Here is a 21,047-nt window from a genome sequence, read left to right as displayed (position 1 = left end):
CGGAACTCTTTCCTAGATCTTCCTGCCCCCCAACCAGACCCCGCTCCCAGACTCCGCTCTCAGACCCAGACGAGTACCCCTCCTCCCCAAATCCCCGCGCAGCCGCAGGCCTGCCTCCGCGCCGTTTCGCCCCGCCCCTACTCCTTGTCCCCTCCTCCAAGCCCCGCCCCCTCCCTCTCGCCCATTCGGCGGTTACCAGGTTGCCCCAGCCTGCTCAAGCCCAAGCGATCCCAGCCAATCCAGAGCTGCCACACTGCGGCACGGGCGCCGGGTGGGGGTTGGGACTTCCGACTGCCGGGGCGGCTGGTTTCGGACAGCGCGAGGCTGAGGGGGCACTTCACGCGAGTTGCCTCCCGCACTGCCGCCGAGACAACGCCTGGAGCGGTCCTACCCGCCTCCCCCCGCCCCCGTCCTTTCCTGCCTTGACCCCGCTCGCCTATTCGGCTCGCCGCCATGGCCATGCGCCGCCGCCTCGCTCTGCTCCCGGGTCTGGCGCTGCTCCTGGCAGCGGCCTGCCTGGCCGCTGACGCCACCTCCGATGTGCTGGAGCTCACGGACGACAACTTCGAGCGGCGCGTGGCGGATACGGGCAGCGCCGGCCTCATGCTGGTGGAGTTCTTCGCGCCCTGGTGAGGGGACCCGGGGCTTCTTGGGAGGCCTGAGGGAGAGGACCGGCTCGGGGGGCGGGAGGACGGAGGGAGGCCGGGAGCTCGAGGCCAGTGGCCGCCGCCCCGCCGGCGGACCCCAGGCTCGAGCCCGTAAACCCCTCTCCTGGAGGGGCCTCCCGGGAGAGAGGACAGAGGTCCTTCCCCGGCCTGACAGCCAGAGTTCCCACCGCTCCCTTGGCCCGAGTCTTCACGAGTGGGGGTTGGGGGGAAGTCTCTGGGGCCTCGATGGGCGCAGGGCTGGGCCACATTACCGGCGTTGTTGCAGCATTTCCTCTTTGCAAAGTGCTAGAATGAATTTCCCCTCCCTTCGTGGAATCTCGTTTTCTTCATTTGTGTACACTTTTGTGAGGTAACTCTTTCCTTTTGCAAATGAGACAGCTGAAGGAAACTTATGCTTTGTAGGCATGTATCCCATTAAGAGGAGACTCTTGAGTCCCTGGTGTATTTTCTTACCCTTCTTGCCCCACTCCTCGCAGTCATTGGTTTCATACCAAGGTCGCTTCACTTCTGGCTGCAGAACAATCCTGAGTAGTTCTTAAGGCCTTTATTGGCCATAATAAATATGAAGTTAATAGTTGTTTATGGGGCCTTTTTCTGAGAGGAAAAGTCGTGGTAAGTGTTTACCTGGATGACCCGTTATTTGATTAAAGAGACTTGGGAAGGAGTTGTTGGTATGAAAAAAGCCTGAAATTTACCTTCAGGTAGAAATTGCTAAAGTAAGAAACTCCCAAAGTGACACCAATGTGTACAGTGCTTTTTGTTGGAGGAGAATGAATCTTTTTCAAAGTGATTGGTAGCCTCAGTCACAGCTACTAAGGAATGTGGATTCTGATGAAGAAGCCTTACTGTAAATCAGAATAGCTAATTCAGTAAGTCTTTACTTTTTTCCCCCTAGAAACATCCTCTCACTTTTGCAGCAAAGTTTGACTGGAATGCCTAAGGTTGGCATAAGAAATTCATAGTTCAATCACTTGACCTCCCTGATTTGGTTTGTTCTTCACATTTACTGTATTGTCTATTCCTAGTACCTCACTCCTTGGGGACTTGACTGTTTTATACAAGTTTTGTCTGTGGTTATTCAGTGTAGGTTAGTGTGGCCCAACTAAGACCTGTACTGGCTTTGTGATGTTGGACAAGTCTCTTAATTTTTCAGTGCTCCAAGCAGATCTACTATTAAGTTGCAGAGAAGGTGCAGCCCTGCACTGGAGGAGTAAATTTCCTATGTTGATATAATCACAGGTTTGGTCTCTATTCCTATCCTATTGTGACTAAAAGGTATACCTTAAAATTTGTAAGAATATGACGCTCCTACAGCTAACAGTTGGTAGTATCATGGTGTATCAGAAAGATCTCTATAAGACTTAGAGCCATACAACCTAGGTTTGGCTCCAATATTTAATGCCCATATAACTATGGATAAGTCATGAAACTTCTCTAAACCTAAGATTTCTCATTTTTAAAGTAGGGGTGTTCACATCCTCTGCCTCATGTTTAAGCATTATAAAAATTTGTTGGTGTTATTACCTATTCTTTATAAGCTCTATAAATATATTATTTTTAAGGGACAACACTTCTCAGCTCAATGATAATGCCCTACTCTTGAATAAGTCTTGACAATGCACATAGTGTTTTCATATGCATGAGTCCATTTGATACTTTTAACAAACTGTTAAAGATTATTCCCATTTTACAACTGAGGAAACTGAGGCTTGACTGAGGTCACATGTATATGTCTGCTGACTCATAGACTTGTGCTCTTTATAGTATGCTACACTGCCTATGTCCCAATATATAGTCCCATTGTCCCCTGAAACTAGAATGAGACAGTTATAGAAACTTATCAAAATTTGTAGAATCTTGTGGGGTTAACATCAAAAGTGAATTGCAGAAGTATGTGGATTGTGTTCCAAAGCAGAAATTGTTCCAGTTAGTTTCATCTATTCTTCTTCATTTACTGTGATGGCTTTGAAAACCTTACTTGTATTAAGGTGTTCAAAGCCCTTCTTTGCCCAGTGGTAGGTATTAAAACAAGGTATACCTTCAGCAGCTGTCATATGATGGCATCTATCATATTTAAAATTGAAGGCATTCTTCCATAAACTATTTAGTGTCTTTTCTAAAGACTACATCTCCCATCATGCACTAAACCGTTCCAGGATATTGGGTGTGGATTCTTGCTGTGGTGTCTGTTTTTAATTGGCTTAGAAGATAGTATCAGAAAAGATAAATTTTGTGTATAACTTGGAGTTCCCAGTTCTATGGGAGATCAAATAGGATAGTAACTGTAGTGTTTCGCAAATTTTAGTGCTATATTAATGTCAGCTATTATTTTATTATTACTAAAGGCTAAAAAGTTTGTTAGCAGAGTAAAATAGGCTTATTTTGAGCAAATGCTGCTTTATATTTTGAAGCGCTTTCTAATTCTAGTGCAGTTGTATCATTATTTTGTTGATTTCTCATTCCCTTCCCTTATCTTTTAGTTTCTTCTCACTGAATGGCATTGGCATTATTCCTAATAAAGAGGTATAGTAACTGTATTGAGAAGGTAAGGGTAAGGTACTATTGAATTTTTCTTGTATCATTCTTTCTGTTTCTGTAAGGAAATGAATATCTATTTAAATTTTCTTGAAAAATTAGGGCTAAAAAATAGGTATTGGTAGCAATTGAAATGATTTTCTGTTATGGCCTCTAATGTGACAGATACGTTGTTTGACCTCTAATGGAAACTAAACATGCAAAGAAAGTTTTTGAAAATTGGAAAGTTAAATATATTTATATTATGTCACTTGGAACAGTGGAATGTGCAATGTATTTCTACTCAAGGATTTAGATTTACATCTTGGTTATTCCTCTTGCTACTTGTGACATTTGTTAAGTCACTTTGAGTCTCCATTTCTTCATTTTTAATGCTTTGTTAAATGAAGTCATTGACCTCTGATGTCCTTTGATGGTCCCATGATCTAATGCCTTTGAACAAGCTATGTTCATTGCTGCTGTAATGCCCTAACTTTTTTTTTTTTTTCTCATTTAGAATAACATGCTCCATCCTGTGAATCCCTACCTGTCCTGTTCAGGGCCCAAGTCCCACTTCTCTGCTAATCCTTCATCAACTAAGTCTTTTCTTCCTTTTCTGAACAACATCCTATAACACTTATTGATACAAAGTATAACCAGTGAAATAATAAACATTCTCTGTAGTAGAGATCTTGGGATATTAGTGGCTCATAATTCAGAGATCTAAATGTTTGCAGATAGGTAGACCTATTTTTTTGATTGAAAGAACCTTTTAAAAATCATTAGAACTATTAGATTTGACTTGAGCTAAACAGAATAAATGAATCTGTGGTCAAGAAGGAATTTTTAAAGGTTGGCAAAACCATAAATGTTTTACTTGTACCTTCTCAATTACATGTAATATAAATTAACTTTTTTTTTAAATTTCAAAATGAACTATGTTGTAGTTGCCTCCATCCCTTGATTATTTGTTTTGTTTTGTTTTGTTTTTAAATGGGATAGTGGGGTTAATTGACTTGTCCAGGGTCACACAGCTAGTGAGTGTTATGTATCTGAGGTCATATTTGAACCCAGGTCCTCCTGATTCCAAGTCCGGAGCTCTATCCACTGCGCCACCTAGCTTCCCCCATCCCTTGTTTAGTTAAGAATTCTTCCCCCAGCTGTGCCTGTGAAAAGGCCTGATTTTATGTGACCTTTAATATTTTGCATATACTTTTTTGAGCTCATTATAGTATGTGATGTGATATGTTGATCTAAACTTAATTTCTGCCAAGTTACTTTCAAGTTTTCCCAGCAATTCTTGTCACGTAGGCAGTTCTTCCCAAGTAATTCATGATCTTGGGTTTGTTATTTGTTAAACTCTAGATTGACATTAGTTGTTAGTGATTCTTCCTTGTCTAGTCTAACATGTGCCTTTTAAGTTAGCTTATTCTAGTGGGAGTTGATATTTGGTTATTTAAAAACCCATTTTCAAAGAATATTTATCCCTTAGTTGGTTTTAATTATCCTAAGTGGTTCTCAGAAGGCATTTCTGGCAAATGTAATAAGATCTGTACCTTGGAGGGATTTGTTATATGATCCAGTTGCATAATCTCATATATCATGTGCTCTTAAATAAAGTTTCATGATAATTTTTTTCAGTAGTGTTATTGCTGATGGAGATACATCTTTATGTGATCTCATTTGCATTTGAAGTACAGCCTACGTATTTGAAAGGCAAGGTGAATCATGATTTCTTTAGTGATTTATAGGCAATTGAGGCTAGTGGTGGTAATCTTGCCTCCCTTTACTGTTTTTGCTTTCCTATTTTTCTAATTATTTCTGCTCTTAGTATCAGGGGAAATGTTAGAATATTATCAACTTCTCTAAGTAACCCCTTGGCAATTCCATTGACTTTTGATGTATTGATGTTCAGCTGATTATGTTAAGAGTTTAGTAGTATACCTTGCTCCTCTAATTTCATTGTACACTTGGGGGTTCTATGAGTGCTCTTGGGGCAGAGGAGCAGGTGTTCTTAATAGCTTGCTGGACAGAATTAGCTGACAATACAACCTCCATGATCATCTCTTGTAGCCAGGTCAGGTGAGCAGTGTAGATCTGAAGTTAAGAATTGCAGATTCGAATACATTGGGCATTTTTTAATGCCATGCTGAAGCCCAATGGAGAAGGAAAAGGCTGAGTGTTTATTGCTAGCGTAAATATTTGTTGTTGAAGTCTATATGTGAATTGAGGAAGTGGCAGTGGTGCAGAACAATGATTCTAGAACCCAAATTCAGGCAAGTCACTTAATCTTTCTGGACATCACTTTTCTTATCTTTAAAATGAGGAAGATATGACCCATAAGGACCCTTCTAGCTCTAGATCATCTCCAATTCTATGAACTGATTATAATGTGCCTTAATTTTCTTTTTCCTTAAAAAAAAAAAAAATCATTGTACCTACTAACATGATGCATGAAAATAAAAGGTCTTTACAATAATAATAATAATAATCTTTATGCCTCCATCTTAGCAGAAAGTTTTCAGAATGGGAAAGTAGTGGCATTTACTTATCAGGAATGGCACATTAAGGTGTTTAGACTTGGGAATGTACACCCTCATTCTGGAAGTTCTTTATAAGCCAGCTTGGTTCTTTTCATTGGGAGATATGCTTGATCTCCCAATTTTCATGTGAATCCTCTGAGGAGTGGTCCTGATTTTGTTTCTGCTTATTTGCAAGAAACCTCTTGATCCTGAAAATCTTGTGAAAAGACATGGTGAAGACTTAGGATGGCCATACTGTGCTAGTATAGTGTTGGAAGGAGCAAAAGAAGGCTAGTGCCTTAATTTTCCCTTTGTGTCCATTATTTTCTTTTCTTTACATTACCTTGTTTCCCAGTACTTACTCAGCTCAGGGAATTCTTTGCTACTTTATAACTTTTATACCCCCATTCGATCCTATGGCATTGATTTCTTTGGGCATTGCTTCTGGTTGTTCCTCATTCCTAGAATACTCTGCCTCTTGATTGCTCTGGCTTCCTTCAAGGCCAAACTATGTAATCCTGTCATCTTCATTATGTTCATCATATATTTGCCTCTTTTTACATCATCTTCAGCATACATCTTCCTCCACCTTCCCTACCCAGAGAACCATCCCCTATAACAGAGTGGGAAAATAAAGGGGAGAAAAAAAGGCATTTCAGTAAAACTAGTCAGCACATCATTGAATTCTAATAATATTTTCAGTGTTCTTGACTTTTAAGTTTTTTTCTCTTAATTTTCTTTGTAAGAGAACATGCTGCTTTTGGTCTTTGCCGCCATTCCTGTGGTATTATCCTTGAATTAAATTTAGCCTTTTCCCTCTGGGAACTCTGCTATACTCTAAGAGTAATGGTATATTTGGGTAATAAAACTATGTAGTAAATTACTCTAATAGTTTGTGGAACCTTCTAGTGGTTGGAGATTCTTATTACAGAACAAAGTTAATAAATGATAGGATCATAGGATTTAGAGCTGGAAGGTGTTGTTTTTCATTTATGTCCAACTGTCTGTGACTCCATTTGGGGTTTTCTTGGCAGAGATATTAAGAGTGGTTTGCTACTGCCTTCTCCAGCTCATTTTGCAATGAGGAGCTTTTGTTCTTTGAAAGAGTTAAGTGACTTGTCCAGGGTCACACAGCTGGTAAGTGTCTGACACTCAGACAAACTGAGACCTGGGAAAGACTTAGCTTAAAAAGGCCAAGGTCTCCCATTGGATCCAGATGGCTCCAGAGGAGAAAATGAGGCTCCTGACTTTACACAGCTCTGCCTCACTTAAATCCAATTCTCTTACAAGTCATGACATCACCTTCCTGCTGTCATTGGTCCTCTTTGAGAACAAAGGACAAACAATAGTCTGAGGCCACATTTGAACTTGGGAAAGGTGAATCTTCCGGACTCCAGGCCTAGCACTCTATCCACTGTGCCACCTGGCTGCCCCAGAAGATACCATAAAGATCATTGGATCCAACCGTCTCATTTTAAAGAGGAGGAAACTGAGGCCCAGAAAGGTTAAGCGTCTCATCCAAAGTCACATAGGTAGTATGGCAGAGCTGGTATTCATTTCCAGGTCCTTTGACTCCAGATCCAGTGCTCTTTTACCATACTACATTGATCATGTTGAACATTGGCTATTTCTGTTTTAGGTGTGGACATTGTAAGAGGCTTGCCCCAGAATATGAAGCTGCAGCAACCAGGCTGAAAGGAATAGTTCCTTTGGCAAAGGTGAGCACTACTGGATTCTGCAATAAGTGACTTTGATGACAGTATGGACATTGTAGTCCTTTGGTTCTAGGGCTGTGGTGCTAGGGGATGCCATTTTTATTCTGCCATCACCTCAGTACTCAGACATTCACAAGATTATCGCTGATTGTGATCCATGTTCCCTAGGGAGCTAGGGAAGCTACAGTGACTCATCTGGATAAGAGCACTCTTTCATCATATAATCACAAAAATGGTGTAAAGGAAAATGATTTACTATAAATTGATGGTAACATGCTACCCCTAATTTTGTGTTCTGAATTTGAGGCGTCAGCAAAATCGTCTAATAAATGTTAGAATTATGGAAAATAAATAATTGTTAATTATGTAAAGGACCATAAAATAAGTAAATAATAACTGTGATGAGAAAAGGGTTTGTAGTTCAAGAGCACAGGAAAATTTCTTAATCTGACTGAGGGAGCCAGGTAGCACCAAATAGAAGAGATGTGAAACATGTGTTAGAGCATGAGGAGAGAACAAGTTCCCTGGAAGAAAATGAAGGTAAAAATGGCAGGGTTAGAAGGACACTAGTATGAAATGGATGTTATCCTTTCTTCCAATCACTACTATAAATTAAATAGGTGCTACAAGTCGGAGAAGTCGGGAAGTAAGCAAGACTACATCATTCATGGTGACAGATGGTTGTTAAGAAATAGAATAGCTCAGTGATAAGGGTAATGTACATACATATATCAGAATGTACTTATGATCAGTACAATGATAGGTAGACTTGATTGTGTATTTCACAATAACATTTATGTTAAACTTTTTGGATGTTAAAATTTTTGATGTTTTCATACTATTGTCACTTACTCCTAGAATGGGGTAGAGTGGTTAGTAAGTCATTCTGTAGCAAATTCACGGCTCCTTTGATCTAATGGGCAGCTTACACATCTATTGACTTGTTTTGAGTATTTAACTTCTGTGGCCAACCATATCAAATTTAGCATCAGATTGAAAGGATTGACCTAGTAGCCTTTACCCAAACTAAATGAGGAGTGTAGATATTGACCCTTTAAACACTTAAAGGTGAAATCTTAACCAGAAAACAAAGGCTCTACTAAGTGAGGTAGCTCAAATTGACTTGTTTGGGGGCGGAGGGTAGTTGTGGTTTTACTTTACTGAATTTGTTATAGTTGCATTCAAATCAAATTTAAACTAGTTAAACATATATTATGGCAACTATCACTTTTAATCACTGAAGATAATATAGACTAGACTGCACATAGTTAAAGAATTAAAATAGTAGTGCCCTTTTGTAATACTTCCTAGATAAATTGAACTTGTCTAACCCTGTTGTACCTGACCATCAAATCTTTGGGGATTCAGAGCTGGCAACAGGTTTTTGTTGTTTTGTTTTGTTTTTTTCTATTAAAAAGATATTTGATATGTTTATATTTTTAGGTTGACTGTACTGCCAACTCAAATACTTGTAATAAATATGGAGTCAGTGGCTATCCCACCCTGAAAATATTTCGAAATGGTGAAGAATCAGGTGCCTACGATGGCCCTCGGACAGCTGGTAAGGGAATTGGACTTCATTCTGATAACATTTGTCCTTACTGTGCCTGTCATTAAATTTTCTTTTTTTTCCCCCTTGGTGGAAATTTACTTTACTAGCTATATTTTCTCAAGCTTGAAATCTCCATATAATTAAAATTTTACTAAGGTTCTTACCAGTTTTTTGCCCACTGCCTATTTTCAAAGTTTCGGTGTTACAGGGCATACATACTGACACACTAAAATCTCCTAGAATAAACATGGGTGTGGGAAGTGCTTAAAGTTAAGTTTTAGGGATGCTCTTAAAATAAGAACCATTTTTCTCTGGGCCATTTCAAATGAGCAAGGACTATGAGTCAAAGAGGACAGCTGAGCTTTTGAATCTGAAGTAGCAGTGAATTTTTCTGTTGTGGGGGTACACATGCATGCGCGCACACACCCACACACATACACACACACACCCTTTCCTCATGTAAAATTACGATAATAGACATACTACATAACCTAAAGTGTTAAGATCAGATGAAATGATGTATATAAAGGACTTTGTATGCCATGCAGTGCTATATAAATGTTACCCATTGTTATACATATGTCCAAACTAAGACTCTTAATTCTAAATGTTTAAAAAAGGGGGAAATATTTAAGTTAGCAAACATTTATGATTTTCTCTTAACTCCTTTTAACATTTTTAAACCCCGAATTAAGTTATCTTCCTGTTTGGGCAGGCCCCATTTGCCAAATCAAAGAAAAGAGTCTGGTTAGATTATAGCTTGACTGGTATTCTTGGGTGTGTTGTAAATTTATACATACATACGTACTTACGTACATACATACGTACACACACATACATACATACATACATACATACTCACTCCCCCCAAATCTACTTTTAGGGATTGGATCTGTTGGGCACCTGATTTAGAAACTTTTTAGTTGTTATTGACATTGTCGTTGTTTATTAGCTCTTAGACACTCAGATAACTACCCAGCTCCTTGGGTACTTAAAGAATCCTCTTTATTCCTTTTAAGATAATTTTAGATCCTAGAAGAAAAGATAATGAATACTTGATTTGGATCTGAGCAGGCTATTGTGGCATTTCTGTTTTCAACTGCCTATTTAATTATCAGCCTTTTACCATATATAACTATGTGATCTGTGTTTTAACCCACATTTCTGAATCTCCCTGTAATAATAAGCCATATTACTGTTTTATTGCAATATTAGACATGATCCATGATATCTTTCAGTGGATCTTAAATCTGTCCTGAAGAATTAGGCACTCAATGAAGTTTCAATTTTAATAGAAAATGGTGTGCTTAAACTCATTACTTTGCTGTGGACTTTCATCTTGTCTTCTAAGATGGAATTGTGAGTCATCTGAAGAAGCAGGCAGGACCTGCCTCAGTTCCTCTCATGAGTACGGAAGATTTTGAGAAGTTCATTAATGACAAAGCTGCTTCTGTAGTCGGTAAGTAGCAAAAAGTTGGTCAAGGAACAAAATCGGTCAAAAACCACTTACTGAAGAGGAGCAGCAAAGGGAATAGAGATAATGAAAGTTCTAGTGCTTGTTTATTTGATGTACAAACTTCATTTCAGTCTAGGTATCAAAACAATGCCTTTAGTTTCTATTGCTTTTTCAGGCCTCAAGATTCAACTTGTTTAATAAGGCAGTTAAGATGATTTAAGGCTAATCAGCTCTCTGTAATAGGAAAACTTTAAGTGAATGTATAAGGCAATAGTTCCCTAATCCTGATTCCAAGGGCTATTTGAATAGCTCATGTTTTAAAAGTTGCATTCAAAGCAAAATATGTATACTCACCATCTAGCATAGGACACTGGTACATGGAAAAGTTAGGTAAAAATAAAATTAGTGGCCCGATATTTGGGCAGGGAAGAATGGATACTATGGATGAATAATTTGAGAATATCTTACATTTGTGTGGCACTTGAATAAATAATCCTGTGAGGTAAATAAAGATGGCAAAATGAGGCATTGGAGCACAGTATGACCCTAAACTAGAAGCAAAGAGACCAAAATATTTCTGTTTTTGCCATTTACTGGCTGTATGACCATAATAGACCATTTAACCTCTCTATTTTTTTTTTTTTTTTTTTTTTTTTGCTTAGACAGTTGGGGTTAAGTGACTTTCCCAGGGTCACACAGCTAGTAAGTGTCAAATGTTTGGTCTGAGGCCGGATTTGAACTCGGGTCCTCCTGACTTCAGGGCCAGTGCTCTATCCGTTGCACCACCTAGCAGCCCCTCTCTATTTCTTTTTAAAATGAAGGGGTTGGAAAAGATTTTCCAAAGGTTCTCACCCTAAAATTCTTGCATTCAGTTTTGAAGGATAAAAAGGTTAAATAACTACCCAAGTTACTTAGTATAAGTAATTAGAGGCAAAGCTGGGAATGGAATTCAGGTCTTGATTCTCAAAGTTCAATGAAGTTCCACTCGACCACACTGCTTATATTTGGCTATGCTTTGAGCTTGACTGATCATGTGATGTCTAGTTACCTTAAACAAAGAAGCTTAATAATAATATTTTAGAACTAAAATGGTTCTTAGAGCTCATCTATTCCAACACTAATAGGGAACTCAGGCTTAAAGAAATAAAAAGTTAAATAAACCATTGAGGAAGCTGGAACAACTTAGGTCTTTTGGTGCCCCAGACTAATATGTACCTGGTGGTTATCTTTAAAAAAAAAAAGGAGGGGGGCAAAAAATAGAGTCCCTGAACTTAAGGAGCTTATATTCTAATGGAGGAGACAACATGTAGATATAAAGTATATACAGAATAGATGGAAGGTACTCTGAGAGGGGAAAGCATTAGTAGCTGATTGGGGAAGTAGAACTGGGAAAGGCCTCCTGGAATAGGTAAGATTTGATCTCCCTTTTGAAAGAAGTCAGAAAAACTTAAGAATTGATATTGAAGAGGAGTGGTACCTAACCAAGTGGCACAGCATTCTCAGCTGCTTCCCTTTTGTAGTTTTAATCTTCTCAGGATGTTTGAGATTGTTCAAACATGATTTTATCAACTAATTGGTTATTTGATAGCATACAGAACATTCTGGTTCTTTGTGCCTGTTGGGCCACAGATGAATTCAAATGAAGAGAAATTCTGGGTGAGGTTTTATGGATTCTGTGTGCCTATCTTAGAAGACAGTGGCTAGACCACAAATGTCGGTGTTGTACACATAATGATTCATTGTAAAATGTATGTATAAAGAGACAAAGGCATTAAAAGCAATTTTGTGGATTTTTGGATGTGACTATCAATGTAAACCTTAATTGTCTACAACGGAATTAAATCTTTGAGCATGTTATCTTATCCCTTTTTTGAAAATGAGAAGAAATTCTAAATTAGGAGATTTTTTGTTTTTGTTTTGTTTTTTTTTTTGGTGAGGCAATTGGGGTTAATTGACTTGCCCAGGGTCACACAGCTAGTGTCAGAGGCTGGATTTGAACTCAGGTCCTCCTGACTCCAAGGCCAGAGCTCTTTCTACTGCGCCACCTAGCTGCCCCCAGGAGAAATTTTTATAGTGCCCCTCTTGATGCGTTTTTTGTTCTCCTTCCTATATAGGTTTCTTCAGAGACTTGTTCAGTGAATCTCACTCAGAGTTCCTAAAAGCAGCTACAAACTTGAGAGAAAACTACCGATTTGCACACACCAATGTTGATGCCCTGGTGAGGAAGTATGATGCTGATGGAGAGTAAGTAACCTGAGGAATATAAATCGTTAATTCTGATGGCAAAGGTGTTGACACTGTGTAAAATTTCATTGTTTGGGGTTAGTTTTTCCAGATGAGGTGAGGTTGTATAGGTAAAAGTATTATTAAGGAGGTTGAAATCCACTGAACTTTGATCATCACATCACCAACAATTCTTATACATAAGCCTATTATCTCACTGGTTGTGAGTGCCCCTTGTACTTGCTATATAGGTATTTATACCCTATGTAATATCTATCAATAGCCTCTCTCACCAGGACATTTAGTGAGAATACCTTACAATGGGGTGGATGCCTTTAAGTATGGAAGATGAGAGGTTAACCTTTTCAGGGAAGAATTTTATTTTCAGCCCTTTCTGCACCAAATGTTTCTCACTGTGTATAAACCAGGCTCTAGAAAATTGTTTAACTTAACATTTGGTGGAAGCATATGTCGATTTGTTTAGGGTAATACCTGCTCTGAGGTGTAAAATTCTAACTTCCTATGGTTCTCAAGCACTAAGCTAAAAGATTTTTAAAGAGGATTGTTAATTAGTGTTAAATTTCTTGACTTGTTTCACCTATGTATATGTATCCATGACTATGTATTACCTTTAGTAAACAAAGGTTACTGTCTGCAAATATATAGAATGGGGTTTTGTAGGTTTGGAAGTGATTAAAAAGCTGGACCCAAAAAGTCATCCTTGATAGTAGTCAGTTTGGGAGAAGGTCTCAGGGGGGTCAGTGTTTGGCTTTGTGCTGTTTAATATTTCTTCCTCTCTTAGAGGTGTGGCATAGTGGATAGAAAGGTGGCATTAGGGAGACATAGGTCAAATCCTGACTCTTGTTCCCTGCCCCGGCCCCCCTCTCAAAAAAAAAAAACCAAAACCCAATTACCACACACTGGTGTCCTAGAGAAAAGTATAGATAGTATGCTCACTAAAGGCAGGATTTTTTTTCCCAAGTGACGTGATTGCTGAGGTTGGTAATCGGTTATTTTGTTTCAATTTAGATGTCATGTGAAAAAAGCCAACAAGGACTTATTCAAGGGCAAGGATCTACTTGTAGCTTATTTGATAGTGGATATATTGAATGACAGGATCCAAAAAGGATCTTGACTGAGCTAGAATGTTGGATCATATTTTAGTAAGATGAAATCGTAAAGTTTATTTTTTTTAACCCAACATAAAATGGGGAAGATAGAGCTAGGCAGCAATTTGAAAAAGCTAGTGAATGTTCATTGTGCCTCAGAAGTGTGGTATGGCAACAAAAAAGCAACACCAGTTTATGGGGTCTTAGATTACATAAATAGTCATAGTGTCAAGGACTAGAGAAATGGTAGTCTTGACCTGTTCAAGAGTATTGTATTCAGTTCTGGAGACCATATTTTAAGGAGGACATTTCTAAACTAGAGGGGGGGTGGGTCATGTTTAGCCTAGAGAAGAGGGGATATCGTCTATAATGATTGTCATGTAGAGAAGCAATTAGAATTAGCTCTGCTTGGCCTCAGATAGTAGAACTACAAGGATATAGATGCCAATTGTAGAAAGGTAGGTTCAGGTTTGGTGTGGGCAAAAGCTACTGATTAGAGCTACTCAAAAGTAGAATAGGCCTCTGAGGAGTTAGTGAGTTCTTAGTAACTGGAAGTCTTGGTTTTTTTGGGGGGGGGGGGGGGGGGGGGTTTTTTTTTGGGGGGGGGGTGAGGTAATCGGGGTTAAGTGACTTGCCTAGGGTCACACAGCTAGTAAATGTCAAGCATCTGTGGCCTGATTTGAACTCAGGTCCTCCTGACTTCAAGCCAGAGCTCTATCCACTGTACCACCTAGCTGCCCCCCAGTGGAAGTCTTAAAGCACAAACTGGATGATGTCTGATTGGATGTATAATAGAAGGGCTAAGATACAGGTTAGATTAGATGAGTTTTGAAATTTGGGGCCCTGGAAATAGAAGTCAAGGAATAAAAAAAAAAAACTTGGTGTGAAAACTGGAAGTAAGTTTAGATTTATGTCTCAGGAAAACTAAGACTAAAACCTTAGCTAAATTGAGAGAAGGAGGGTAGGAATGAGAGAACCTGGTTCCTAAAATGACCAAGTGAACCATAGGAAGCTTCGGTTAGACCAAGAATAGAAATACAGTATAAAATCGAAAAGTTAATACTGAATTTCTTGATAGCCAGATAATTGGGTTATGGAACAGAGGAATCTTTTAAGTTGAACCTAGTAATTATACTTTGTGCCTATAATTGCCAACCTGTTTGTATCCTGATTATAGTCACACCTGTGATCTGCCACCGAGGAGAATTGAAAGGAGACAAAGAAACTATGTTCTTAAAGCCATATGCCCCAGGAAATAGTCCCCAAATCCTTGAGTGTGGGCAGCAAAAGTGGTCAGCCTGGTTTTGGTTTTGGTTTTTTGGGGTTTTTTTGTTGTCACCAGAGATGGTTGCAAAGCTGCTGTATTCCATCCTAGAGTACCTTTTACAATAAGTACAGCCTAGGAATAAAGCATTTTTAGCTTACCTAACTTATTTGCTTTGATATTGTTTTCCTCTCAGGGGTATCACTTTGTTCCGGCCTCCACATCTGGCTAACAAATTTGAGGAAAACAGCATACAGTACACAGAGGAAAAAATAACCAGTGGCAAAATTAAAAAATTTATCCAGGAGAACGTGTAAGTACTGTCTTCATACCTTGATTCAGGTGTCTTGGCTTCCACTCTGCTATTGTAGTCCAGTCATTCGACAATGCTATCTCTAGACTTGCCACGTCTAGGCTTTATGTAATAAAACTCACTTGGACTTCAAAAGAACTTTAGCAATAATAGTTCAAGTCCCTATGAAGCCAACAATATATAGACCTTTGTGTGGTCCAGCATATACTACCTGGTTTTGTTTAGTTTTCTTTTTAAAAAGTTTTTACAAAATAAATTCCTGCATTACTTGTATCTCCCCCAAAAATATGCTAAGCAAAATAAATTCTGAGATATTGCCAATTTTGAATGTTTTAGTTTCTTTCCAAGTGATGCAACTATCCAGGTTGATAATGGATTATTTTATTTCAGTTTTGGTATTTGCCCTCACATGACAGAAGACAACAAAGACTTATTCCAGGGCAAGGATCTACTTGTGGCTTACTATGATGTGGACTATGAGATGAATGCTAAAGGATCCAACTACTGGAGAAACAGGTAAATAACAAGAAATAAATGGGATCATATTTCCCTCTCTCCCTTTTTTTTCTTTTGAATGTATCAATATATGGATATGTTTATATAATGACTCCACAACATTTTCTGTTAAGATTAAGGTGCCTTTAGGCCTTTGAGAATCACCACCAGCAATACCACTCCCCATGCCTGAGGAAACGGTATACACTGTATATGTGTGCTTTGTATGTAAAGTTGATTTCACTCAGGTGAAAAATGGGAAAGATGTGCCCAGGCAGCAGTTTGTCTGAAAAAAAACTAAACCCAGTAGGAGGTGCATCTGTCCTGTAACAGAAAGTTAAAGGTGTGTTTACATGCCTAGTTAACCCTTTTATTGTACTTTCCCCCTCAAGAAGCTTGCCTTCCCTGATGATTGCTTATAAGTGACCCTCTGAGGAAGATTTGAGTCTTAACATAGTGTAACAAAAGCCAGTAGGAATTAATTCAGCACCACAAGCTTAATAGCCAGTAGCTAACATTACATAGTGCTTATTCTATGCCAGGCACTAAGAACTTTGCAGTTATCTCATTTGATTTTCAGAATAACGCTGGGAGTTAGGTACTATTAGGTACTGTTATTACGTCCATTTTACAGGTGAGGAAACTGAGGCAGACAGAGGTTAAGTGATTTACCTAGGGTCTCTCTGACTCCAGGCCTGGCACCCTATCAACCATGCTACCAGCTGCCTTTTAATAGCAGAATTGAATGATGAGACTTAAAACTTAATAGGCTAAGAGTAGAATTAATGTATCAATCTTAAAAGAACATCTTCAAACTGTGACTTGTAGATTTGTTACTTGCTACTTAGTATCGAAGTGTTATCCTGATAAATATCTCTTGTTCTAAACAGAGTAATGATGGTGGCACAGAAATTCCTGGAAGCTGGACAGAAACTCAACTTTGCTGTTGCTAGTCGTAAAACTTTTAGCCATGAACTTTCTGACTTTGGCTTGGAAAGAACCTTTGGAGAGGTGCCTGTTGTCGCTATCAGAACTGCAAAAGGAGAGAAATATGTTATGCAAGAGGAGTTCTCGTAAGTTGACAATTTCTTTGGTTTTAGGAGGGTAGAAAAGGGAATGTGAAAACCTCTATTCTGCCATTAAGGGATTAAAAAGGAAGAGTACCTGAGTAGAAGGAAGAGTTATTTAGTTATGACTGTCACAAGTACTCATTCCCAGGCTATTTAAATAACTTTGTAGAGGCAGGATCCCTTTCTTGGTGCCTATCTTACTCAGCAGAAGCAACTTGGCAATACATATACATAAAAAGTAGCAGTTTTGCATCCACACTGTTTGAGTCAATTTTAGACTTCTCCCTACTTATCCCCTTTTTTGACATGAAGCAAACTTATTTTAAGGGCTTTGTAGTCCATTTTGACAAACAAGAGTAAACCTAAACTTTATTTTCACTTTGAGTCCATCGTTCAGAGAAGGCTAGGGGTAAGAGTCACTTAGCCAAACAAGGTAATGTGACTGGGAAATACCATTTAGCTCTTTTACATAAAAATAATTACCTGGTTTTCATTTTCCCTCTGCAAAACTTTTTAATGTACATTAGATACCCAGGAAGTAAAGAAGTGGGTAATAAAAGCCCAATTGGCTATAGGCATTTCCCTGTTCCACCTCTAGTTCCTCCACCTGTTGTGAGAGGCAGGCATGCTGCTTCTGGTTTTCTTGTTTTCTGCTGGCCTTTGAGTCAAAGCTGAAGGAGGAGTTGTCCCTGGAAACTTCTTGTAAAGCTGATCTTTGTGGTTAAAAGAGTATTTATTTTATCTTTCCATCCTTTAGCCGTGATGGGAAGGCCCTTGAGCGATTCCTGCAGAATTACTTTGATGGGAACCTAAGGAGATACTTAAAGTCTGAACCTATCCCAGAAAATAATGATGGACCTGTGAAGGTGAGAACTGTTAGGTCTGATCAAACTAATGTGAAGTTGCCTCTCCTGTTTACAAAACTATGTTGAGTATATCCAAGGGCATTGCAAGGTCACATTTATACTTAGCAGTGGAGATTTGACAATCCTCTCTAAGATCTATCCTAGCCTTGAGTCCACAAAATTCTAAAAAAGATGATCCTTACACTGAATTTATGTCTCGTTGTGGGGTCAAGAGCACACCCCCTTTCTAATGGATCAGATATTAAGATCAGGATTACAAATCTCTTTGGGATAGTTATGCTATATATATAGCACAGTATTTTTGATATTTGTTGCTGCCATGAAGCCTTCCTTTGTAACAGATATAGGCAGTATTTTTCAGGTTATAGAGATGATGTCCTGTATGAGGAATTAAAAGGACTGGGGGAGAGATTTTCCTGAGGGTTCATATATTCATGGCTGTGGATTTTAATGTTTCATGAAGATTACTCATTTGGTGGACTTGAGAGTAATTGGTAAATTTAGCAGTGATGCATCTTCTGTGAGGGGGATTGGTTCTCCACATACACTTAATCTTGGGTTTTTTTTTAAATAACTGGAGAATATTCCTTTTTTATTTTTCCAGGTAGTGGTAGCTGAGAACTTTGATGAAATTGTGAATACAGATAAAGATGTTCTGATAGAATTTTATGCCCCTTGGTGTGGTCACTGCAAAAACCTGGAGCCCAAGTACAAAGAGTTAGGAGAAAAGGTATGTTTGAGCTTTACTCTGAAAGTTGACTTTGAGCTAAAAGTCTTCACATGGGTTTAGGACTGTCCTTCTTAGCTATTTCAATGTACCTACTACCTGATAAATATTTTTTACTTATTACAACAAATATAATACTTCTTGTGACTGCCCTCTAGTGCCTCACCTTGCTGAATGACTCAAATTTTGTCTGCTCTTTCAACTTGTGTTATGTATGTTTGAATACTTCAGGCTTAGATTTAAACTTGAAAAAAGGTACCCTATAATTTCAGTGTTAGCTTAACCTGGGCATAATAGGCTCTTCCTCTAAATTAACCTACTTAGTCTATGTAATTAATTGCTCATCTTGGCCAGGTGGATTTGAAGTTTAGACATTTCATGTCTTCATTGGATGAGCTAATGAGGTGGGAGAGGCCATTGGTCTCCTTCATTTCTCTCCCTCATCCTCCCCCCCCTCCTCCCCCTCACCCCCCCCCCCCCAAAAAAACCAAACAAACAAACCAGGAGTTCTAAGCTGACATAGCTTCATTCTCATGGTTTGATTGAGTGTTCCCAGAAACCTACAGAGTGGGACTGAAGTTTTTGCTTGTTAGTCATCAATTGGAGGATCTAACAAGCTTAAAATTTGTTGTTGTTGTTTATATAGCTCAGCAAAGATCCCAATATTGTCATAGCAAAGATGGATGCTACAGCCAATGATGTGCCTTCTCCATATGAAGTCAGAGGGTAAGTGTATTGCAAATTAATTATTGGAATGAACACTTCAGTGTACTGGGATTGATAAAGATGCTTTCTTAACAGTTGCCCTGGTGTTATATTCCTGACTTTGAGCTGTATGTATATGTGGGAGACGGGATTTTGAAGAGTTTATGGTCAGTTTTCTACTTCTTAGCATCACCATCTCCCTGCTATAAATTCTTCCAGTGTTCTCATAATTAAGGCAACATTAACATACATACCAAGTCAAAACACATTTCCTATTATAGTGCTTGCTACTCTGGTTCAGAGTTCTCCATTGTATGCCCGTGAGTCTTTAAGTTAGGTGGGTTTTTTCTTGATATGGTATAACTTTGTTGCCAGTGCTTCTAGGATAAAAGACCGTGAAGAAAATCATTTCCAGGGCATGGCGTTGGGAAAGGTTCTTGGCAGTGTTTTTCTGAAGTCTAAATAACATCCTCTTCTTTCCCCAGCTTCCCTACCATCTACTTCTCTCCAGCCAATAGTAAGCAGAATCCAAGGAAATATGAAGTAAGTACCTGGAGTACTTATCCCCAAAACACACACCTATAGCCATTGTCGAAGGAAAAATAATAATACTATACTCTTCTGGTTTAGGCATCAGTCTGCCAGAAACGGTTTAATTTATCATTAATTTACATCCAAGCCTAGAAGAGTCCCCCATGTCCTCAAACATGGACTCATTGCCCCAAGAGTATTTCAGGTAACATAGGAATCTTGAAAAGTAAAAGATATCTTAAAATACAGTCTGGATTGACATTGCAGAGTTGAGCAGCCAGGTCACTATCTTCTTCCTGCATCCCTCTCCAAGAGGAATCAGTGAGGTTCCTGCTGTAGAACTGTATCAAGAATCTATATTGAAGAGGAGGTGTAATGGAAGTAGGCAATAGTTTACAAGGTCCATTTAGGAGAAAGAGGAAAGAAAATATCCTTAGATGGTCACTTGGAGGTGGGAAAAGGTAATATTTTTAATCTAAGTAAGAGGTATTTTGTTAAGTTTCTGGATATCACCCATAACCCATTCATCAGTGGAAAGCCTTTTTTCCTTTTGTCTTGACCTAGCCCACCTATCTGTCCAAGCTTTTCTCCAGGGTCTAAATAGGACTTAAAGAAAACTATTATTTTTCAATATTTCTAGATAAACTGAAAAGGTTTTTTAAAAGTGTTTCCACACTATTCACCTGAGGTCCCCTTCCCCCCCCTTAAGCTAGAAGCTCTTTTTTTTCCCCTCCACCTAAAGGGATTCCCGGTCCTGCTAGGCAATAAATTTCTTGCTTAGCTTCAAATCCAAAAGTCTCTTTGGGTTGGGAAGAAAAAGATCCTCCCTGAGGTTCTAAACAAAGCTACATTTTTAGATAATTTTTCTTTATTTTCAGGGTGGCCGTGAAGTTTCTGACTTTATTAACTACCTACAAAGAGAAGCTACAAATCCTCCTGTGATCCAAGAGGAAAAATCCAAAAAGAAGAAGGCAGAGGAAGATCTCTAAAGTAGCAGCCAAAAACAGACCACTTTGTATAAGGACTCTTTTACCAGTGATGGGGCAGTCAGTGCCTCAGGGATGAGTGGACAGCGTGGATGCCATTTGAATCCTGTTTAATTTTCTCTAAGCTGTTTCTTTAGGTGCACTGTTAATGGAAACACCAAGAAGAGTTGATATTTGTTTGTGGTTTGGGGGGATGGGGGTGGGGGAGGATTATTTGTGTTGGAGGAATATTGAAGGGAGAGGGGAGTTGAGTTGGGGGTTATTTTCTAATTTTTTTTTTGTACATTTGGAACAGTGACAATAAATGAACCCCCTTTAAACTAAGTTCTTG

The 21,047-nt window shown here is 38.9% G+C and overlaps 1 protein-coding gene across 1 annotated transcript; it reads left to right on the top strand.

The window, feature by feature from the left end:
* The first annotated feature begins 316 nt into the window (after window positions 1-316).
* Window positions 317-20,887, top strand: PDIA3 (protein disulfide isomerase family A member 3). Its single transcript, XM_027869928.1, has 13 exons — window positions 317-629; window positions 7,344-7,422; window positions 8,863-8,980; window positions 10,323-10,430; window positions 12,542-12,671; window positions 15,220-15,336; window positions 15,727-15,852; window positions 16,722-16,904; window positions 17,659-17,767; window positions 18,372-18,497; window positions 19,141-19,220; window positions 19,685-19,742; window positions 20,609-20,887. Exons 1-13 carry the CDS (start codon window positions 454-456, stop codon window positions 20,717-20,719), a joined length of 1,521 nt encoding a protein of 506 aa, XP_027725729.1. The 5' UTR covers window positions 317-453; the 3' UTR covers window positions 20,720-20,887.
* Window positions 20,888-21,047: the final 160 nt, after the last annotated feature.

The sequence above is a fragment of the Vombatus ursinus genome, unplaced genomic scaffold, assembly GCF_900497805.2.
Source record: "Vombatus ursinus unplaced genomic scaffold, bare-nosed wombat genome assembly UNPS02014794.1, whole genome shotgun sequence".
NCBI lineage: Eukaryota > Metazoa > Chordata > Mammalia > Diprotodontia > Vombatidae > Vombatus > Vombatus ursinus.
Note: the sequence above shows the minus strand (reverse complement) of the source record. Positions and strands in the feature narration are given on the sequence as shown.

What these genes read in the sequence shown, in the direction of transcription:
- PDIA3 (XM_027869928.1), top strand. Translation starts at nt 454, where the DNA reads ATGGCCATGCGCCGCCGCCTCGCTCTGCTCCCGGGTCTGGCGCTGCTC. An exon ending in GAATAGTTCCTTTGGCAAAG is followed by an intron (nt 7,423 to 8,862) that starts GTGAGCACTACT and finishes TTATATTTTTAG; the next exon opens with GTTGACTGTACTGCCAACTC. An exon ending in CGATGGCCCTCGGACAGCTG is followed by an intron (nt 8,981 to 10,322) that starts GTAAGGGAATTG and finishes TTGTCTTCTAAG; the next exon opens with ATGGAATTGTGAGTCATCTG.